The sequence below is a fragment of the Panthera leo genome, chromosome C2 (assembly GCF_018350215.1).
Source record: "Panthera leo isolate Ple1 chromosome C2, P.leo_Ple1_pat1.1, whole genome shotgun sequence".
NCBI classification, from domain to species: domain Eukaryota; kingdom Metazoa; phylum Chordata; class Mammalia; order Carnivora; family Felidae; genus Panthera; species Panthera leo.
In genome coordinates this window covers 14289650-14297613 of record NC_056687.1, presented here as the reverse complement: position 1 = coordinate 14297613, position 7964 = coordinate 14289650, and the positions used below count along the sequence as shown (strand labels likewise).

At 37.9% G+C, this 7964-nt stretch overlaps 1 protein-coding gene across 1 annotated transcript; it reads left to right on the top strand.

The window, feature by feature from the left end:
- Window positions 1-3026: 3026 nt before the first annotated feature.
- On the top strand, window positions 3027-7729 carry LOC122229215 (keratin-associated protein 20-2-like). Its single transcript, XM_042954324.1, has 2 exons — window positions 3027-3150; window positions 7653-7729. Exons 1-2 carry the CDS (start codon window positions 3027-3029, stop codon window positions 7727-7729), a joined length of 201 nt encoding a protein of 66 aa, XP_042810258.1.
- Window positions 7730-7964: the final 235 nt, after the last annotated feature.

Below are 7964 nucleotides of genomic sequence, written 5' to 3'. Positions count from 1 at the left end.
CTTTCTGAGTTCTTCTCTTTATGAAATAGTAATTCTCTCATTCTAGAATACTTGGGAAGGAGAGAAGAGTTGAAATTCTATGTCCTTCATCTCCATTGAATAAAATCATCTGGAATGTCCTGCTCTAGAAAAGAAATTTTCTCCTGTTATTGGACTACAATTGCTGCTCGGCTTACATTTTAGTTCAACGTTCTTCAAGTGAGACAAAATTTATTTCCATTTTCTTTTTTTTTTAAATTTTTTTTTAACACTTATTTATTTTTGAGACAGAGAGAGACAGAGCATGAACAGGGGAGGGGCAGAGAGAGGGAGACCCAGAATCTGAAACAGGCTCCAGGCTCTGAGCTGTCAGCACAGAGCCCGTCGCGGGGCTCGAACTCAGGGACCGCGAGATCATGACCTGAGCCGAAGACGGCCGCTTAACCGACTGAGCCACCCAGGCGCCCCTTTACTTCCATTTTCAATAAAATCTGTATTGAAAATACTTTTTTATATTACTTTTGTTATATCTGTTGCATGTGCATATGTGTATTTTTGTGACAGAAACACCGTCTTTCTTAATATGCTAAAAAATTAAAGCCTAAAACTAAATTATTTCTAAATGAAATTTGTTTTTGATAAATCTATAATCACTGCAACTACCTGATTATATTTAAACATTAGCCCATATGCTAAGTTTTTAATTAACAGATAAAATCCCACAATGGCACTCCTATTTTCAATAACCGTATTCTATGTGACCCTGTCTTTGGTTATTTCCTTATATCCCACATTTGCAAATTTTGAACTGTGCTTCTTGGATTTTCCACTTCATAGCCTTTAAATGACCCTCCATATCCCACATCTAATAGTAGCACACAAAGTAGATATGCACAGTATTTTTGTCTTTGAGAATTTCTAGAAAGTGCCACTCCATTACCACATCAGCCCATCAAGCATAAGACATTAAATCAGTGTTTTCATGGAACCGTGATTTTGAATTTCATATTTCCAACTTCTGTTTTGAGGATATCAAAATTTATTTTTATATTAAATACAAATTTCCACCAGACCCTATTAGAAAAAAAAAAAATAGAATAATGGAATTTTAACATCAGTGTGTTGAAAATTTATTCTGATTTAACATTCTGTATCATTTTGATTTTTGTTTGAAATTACAAATTTCACAAATTTTCACCACTTGATCGATATGAAATATCTACATGTTGTTTGTGCATATATTATTCCTTAAGAACAACATAGATGGCCAAGCAACTTTTTGAGAATTTCAAATTTATACTAATTAATTTTTAAAACGGGATCATACGATGAAATAAGGACATTTATGATTTGCTATAGAGTATTAGAAGTCATTTTTCTCAGTATGTAAAATATTTTGATGTATCCATCTTGTATAATAGAATTTTCTCAGCTTTATAAAAATACCACAGCCTATGTTATGAGAGGAAAATCAAATAACACTAAGTAAACAATACCACTGATAGAATCCACATGGTTCCAGCACCTAAGACAGGGCCTGGAGGTATTACAGATTTGAGTTTTGTTTCTGTCTCTGGTTTTTATTTGTTTGTTTCATGAATAAATAAAAAATAAATGAATGAACGAATAAAGCTGATAAATCTTTGTCAATGTTTTATGGGATTTTTAAAATGCTTTCAAATTAAGAGTCTACTACTTGGCAATGAAAAAGAATGAAATCCTGCCATTTGCAACAATGTGGATGGAACTGGAGGGTATTATGCTAAGTGAAATAAGTCAGAGAAAGACAGATATCATATGTTTTCACTCATAAGTGGAACCTGAGAAACTTAACAGAAGACCATGGAGGAAGGGAAGAGGAAAAAATAGTTACAAACAGAGAGGGAGGAAGGCAAACCATAAGAGACTCTTAAATACAGAGAACAAACTGAGGGTTGATTGGGGGGGTGTAGCAGGGGAGACGGGAAAATGGACGATGGGCATTGAGGAGGGCATTTGTTGGAATGAGCACTGGGCATTGTATGTAAGCAAAGAATCGCGGGAATCTGCCCCCCACAACCAAGAGCGCACTGTATACATTGTGTGTTAACCAACTTGACAATAAATTATATTTAAAAAAAAATTGAGTCTACTTTAAAAATTAACAGCATGTGAAAATGCATGGCTGTTCAGATGTGTACACATTTATCTCCCTCCAGAGCCTCAACGCCCAAATGATTCTCTTTTGTCCAATTGATATTCAAATTTTTGTCACATTGGGCTCACAGGGGAAGATGACTATAGTAGCAGGTGCAAAGTAGAGGGCTTGTACCTATGGCCAGGACTACCTGGAACCTCATTTTGTGATCAGGATACACACCGAAGTACTTGTAAGAAAAATACTACTTGTCTTAGATTTGTTTAAAAATATTCAGCACAAATAACAATAACTACAAAGAGTATACAAGAAGAGAAGACTGATGGTGGAATACTGACAGATACTAGATCCTGAGGATATGTTTATAAAGCTCCAAAATACAGCTCAAGATACTTTTATGCTCACATGAAACTTACTTATTAAAATGAATAATAAACATGAAAAGCTTACCTGACTCTGCTGAGGAAGCTCTATTTTTAAGAAGGTTATTTTCCACATTATGGAAGACCCTCACGTAAAATATTAGAAGTAACGACAGAATTTTAAAAATCAACATTTTAGAACCTTGTCAATGACTCACCTCGATAAAAATTCTTTCAAATATTTTAACCTAAATAAATAAAAGGTGAGCAAGGGTCTTAAAAAGAGAATAAGAAAAACACATCAAAGGCACAGGATTTGATTGCAGGGAAGCTGACTCAACAGCAAAGCCATCCCGCTCGCACAAGGGCCTCACCTTGTCTAATGAGGCAAGGACTCAGGAAGTGTAGTAATGTAAATTAGTAGGAAATATGTGATCAACAAGTCCCGCCCACTGAAGATACATATAAAAAGGACCTGTGTAGACAGTGATGTTCAAACTGACAGAAACGGATTCCCTGCTCCAACAATATCCTCCACTCCTGAAACCATGTCCTACTACGGCAACTACTATGGAGGTCTAGGTTATGGCTATGGTGGCCTGGGCTGTGGCTATGGCGGCTATGGCTATGGCGGCTGTGGCTATGGCGGCTATGGCTATGGCGGCTATGGCTATGGCGGCTGTGGCTATGGCGGCTATGGATGTGGCTTCGGTGGCCTGGGCTGTGGCTATGGTGGCTATGGATGTGGCTACAATGGCGTGGGCTATGCCTGTGGAGGCTACGGGTATGGCTCCAACCGCCCATCTTGCTGCAGAAGATGTTTCTACTGAGAAGCTTCCAGAGAAACTCAACTTTTTATCCTCCTCCAGCTTCCTGAATCTGCCTCCATGATTCTTCCTATGAATAATTCCATTTTCTCCTCTGAATGTCAACATCATCCTAAGACATCTAAAAAGACAAAATAAAATAGGTTGGATTCTGCAAAACTTATCTGAACTCACTGAAATCACATGGAATGTTTCGTAGTTTTTAAAACCTTTTCCTTTGATATTGTATTGCCTATCAAATTTCCCTCATTTTTGATCAACAATGATATGTGAGAAAAGTATATAGTAATTTTAATAAACATTTATCTCACTGAAAATACTTGTTGCATTTATATGTGTGTGTGTGTGTGTGTGTGTGTATGTTGAAATAATTCGATTTAATATTGCTTTGGGAGGATTAATGTTTTCAACTGGCTTTGCAACTTGCTACATCTTAATGCTATAAATGGGGGGGGAAGGTCATATGAGGAGTCATAATCACTATTATAGAAGTAATATAATCCATTTCCTTAAAAGTGACTGGCATATAGGGAATGCTGAATAAATATTCCCTAAGTGATGGAATATCACTGGCTTTAAGGATGGGACATAGCAAACCATGTAATTTCTAACAAATTCTATTAAGTTTTGATTGGCAATGTGAGAGAAATTGGAGCTACGCCCATGTATACACATGCCCATTACCAGGCTCTTATTGTCGAGATGATGACATTGCGTATGATGGGAATGCCTTAGGGAAACTGCATGCAGCAGCTGAGAACCACAGGAACTCGAGCAACCATGTTCTTGTGCCCAATCCTCCTAGAGCTCTGATAGACATGATGTACTATTGATCATTTTGTTCAGCCAAGATACTGCCAAGCTGAATTATCTTTAAATAAAATAGATTGCCATTCCACTTATTGGACTCATTTCTTGTGTTTCCTCACCCACCTTTTCCTATTCATGTCAGAAATGCCAACCGCATTCCTGACTATTGGGGAAAAGATAATTCACATTCAGCATGCCCATTTCGATCAGCCAAAATCAATGGGATGACTTATAATTTACAGAAAAGTTTTACTTTTATGTTGTATTAGCATCATGCTTCTTCACATCACTCATGGGAGAGATCAAGTTCATGTTTAATAATGACCTATGGCTGTAAATATTGCTGCATTGCATTTACATTAAAATGTCCCATCATTTTTGCTTTTCTCGGTTTATATATGTGCGTACGCATGTGAGAGAAAGGAATAGAGAGAGAGAGAGAGAAATGAGAGACAAACAGAGAAAAGAAGGCAGAAACAGAGAGGAGAGAACAGACTGTCTTTGGCTGTCTCTGAAGTTTTGATGTGTCTACAAATTCAGGGATCTGAACATGAGCTCTTCTTATCGAAGGACATATGTCATCCAGGCTTCCATGGGATTCGGCAGCTACTACCACATCTGATCAGACTATGAAATTACTCATGCCAGATAAATGATACTTTTGCCTACCGAAGCAGTTCTTCTTCCTATCACTACATTTAACAATCCTTGCCTTTGTCTCTTTCCTGATACCCTGAGTCTTAGCTGAATTACTTAAAACTGTGCCTCAAGAAAGAGATCATTTGCTCCCCACACCACACAGGCTTCTGGTTATATTCTACATGTTATCCATAAAATAGTTCATGAAAAATTCCACGCTTGGTGGCTGCCGACTGCCTGATGTTTGATAGATCCTTCAAGAGGGACCCTCTCACTGCTCACCACCTCACCACCACAGTCTTCCACGCACTGAGTCCCCACCATCTCCCTTTATACTACTCCCTCTCTTCATTCAGCTCGGCATTTACAATGTCCAACATGAACGAATATTTCTTTTTTCTTAAGAAGCCTCATGACATCGGGAAATGGTGAAGAGACAACAGAGGTTTATGGAATACGATATCAGTCAGGCAAAGATCATTTTGATTAAATGGATTTTCTACTTTATTTTCAAAAATTGCTACATTTTGCTCAAAAAAAAAAAAACAAAACCCACCAAAAACGTGCGGCCATCATTGCATTTGAAAACTGAATCCTACCAATGAAATTCTGCTTGACTAGCAGGTGCCACGCGTCATTTTGATACCGGAAAATCTACCTTAATGCTGTGAAGAGATGTGCATTAAGCATAACGCCAGACACACGTTTCACCCAACGAAGAAAAGTAATGATTCCAGAAGAAACTGAACTTATTTTATTTGTTTTTCTTCACAATACTGGAAGTTTCTCTCATGTCTTTTTACCACTTCTGGCATCTCATGCTGTGAATGAGATCAGTGATATGAGGAGACACAGGAACAATAAAAGCTGTCACATGACACAATGTCTTAAAAACGGCCGGCCCATGGTTAGTAACAGATAAGTAACAATTGAATGGTTGAAAGGGGCTGAAAAACCTGTGTGATTTTTTTTTCTCTAAAGTTGTATAGAATCTAAACCAGAAGCCCGAGGGAAAGCCGTGTTCTTCATCCCATCTGTACACCCATCACTACTCTCAGTGTTGGAAGCAGTGTTTGTGGGGTCAGAGAAAAATTGGGCTCGACAACGATAAAGTCAGGAAGCTTCTTAACAAAATCTCCCAATAACTTTACATACAGTGAAGATATAAAAGTTATATTAATCTTGTTGTCAAAACTCACTTGGGTATGCAGGTAGCTTTTCAAAAGTTTGCATTAGGACCCCTGGCTTTTACCAAGAAACTTAGACTTGCACCTGTTTTCTCTAACCAAAAGAAATCCAAAAGGGGTTCTTGCTTTTGTCAAAAAGGGCAAAAAGTGAAAATAGCATTCAGTGTTGGCTTTGCAGGAAGTCATTATAGAAACAGCGAGCACCCCAAGCTGTGAGAGTGGCGCCCCCCCACACACACACACCCTGCCTGCTCCCTTCCCAAGAACTATGCATCGTAGCATCACCCTCAGAGGCCTGAATTGTGTTTGTGAGCATCGTGCTTCCTCCTGATTTATTTTGTGCATCTGTTAGCAAGATGTGTCCTAAAGTATCACCAAAGCCTTACAAGGTTCTTCTTTTTTTAGTCTGGGAATGCTCAATTTTTTTTTTTTTCATATAAATTATCAGTAACTGTTTCTTCACTTTATGCCATTCCACTCTAGGAAAGGTTTCATAGGAACATTGTTCTATTTTCAGATAGTGGGAGAAACCTGTACTCTTAAATAGATCTAAATTTCTTTTCTGTAAAGCATATTTAAATTAAAATTATATTTTAATTCTCATTAAAATGTTGAAATAAAGAAAGAAAATAAAGGAAAAAAAAAAAGCCTGGAGCCTAGTGTCTGCTGTGTGGTCAGTTAGTCTTTCCATTGGGGATTTCTATCTCCACCAACTCTTCATCAATCAGCCAAAAACTGAGGGAATGAAGAATGAATGCAAAACTCTTTTCACCTCTCATACTTCCCACACATCATTTAGGACACATCGCTACTGCAAATCCAGGGCATTCTGTAAGAGCAAAAATGAGCCCTGTTAGAAAAAACATTAGCTTAGGATGGAGTACCAAGCTTAACCTTCATGTGGTTTGCAGGTACATCTACAGCACCTCCATATGTGATGACACAAGGAAGCATAAAGCATAGACAGTTTCTGCCCATAAAAGGTCATACATTTTCCGGAAATATCAAGGCAGCACATACTCAAGGGTAGGTTGATAAATAAATGCCAAATATGTCCATATGTGATAGTACTTGCCAGCATATTGCCAGTAACGTAACCAAAGAGTAGCCATATTGAGTTGGAAGGAAGTGTTTTTTGTAAGAGTAGATTGGATATTTTATAAGGGTAGAATGAATATATATTCTACCATCCTTTATGTGAAAGATTCAGGAAGCGTGTTCCTCCAGACAAGGCTCGTTTTAAAATTCTTAAAGAGGAATGGAATGAAAACCAAACAATGGGATGCCTATTTTCAGGTTTTGCATCATACCACATAATCAGGCCACATTTATGCAACTAAATAAATATACAGTGAAACATAGCCTTGAAAATAGAATAGAGTTTCATTTTAAAGGCCCATAAATTCATGGTGGAGTCCTGACATAAGGGTAAAATTGTCTGTTATGAGGGCCATGTTTTGCCAACAAATCAAAATATTCATGATGTTGTAGGAAGCAAATTAGTGAGATGTTGGCCACTCTGCTGCCTGTGGTTTTCTCCACCACCACTGAGGGTGTATAAAAGGCCCTTGGCAGATGGAGGCATTCATATTAAAGACACCTACCTCCTGCTCCTCAACTGAACCTTCCACTTCTGACACCATGTGTTACTACGGCAACTATTATGGTGGCCTGGGCTGTGGCTATGGTGGTCTGGGCTGTGGCTATGGCCGTGGCTATGGTGGCTATGGTTATGGCTGCTGCCGCCCGTTGTGCTACGGAAGATACTGGTCCCATGGCTTCTACTGAGGAATTTTTCGTCTATTGGCTACATCACTCTATTTTACTTGCATTCTCTTCATGTTTCCCTGACATGAAAAATTTTAAAATGTCTTCAAAAATACTGACTCTGTATTAAACTATCTGAGATAAATAAAGGAAACTCAGCATGCCTGTTTTGATTCATCATTATCAATTAGATCCTATCACAGTTTATAGGAAAGGATTTCCTTTGATGTGATATTACCTTTATAATGTGATATAA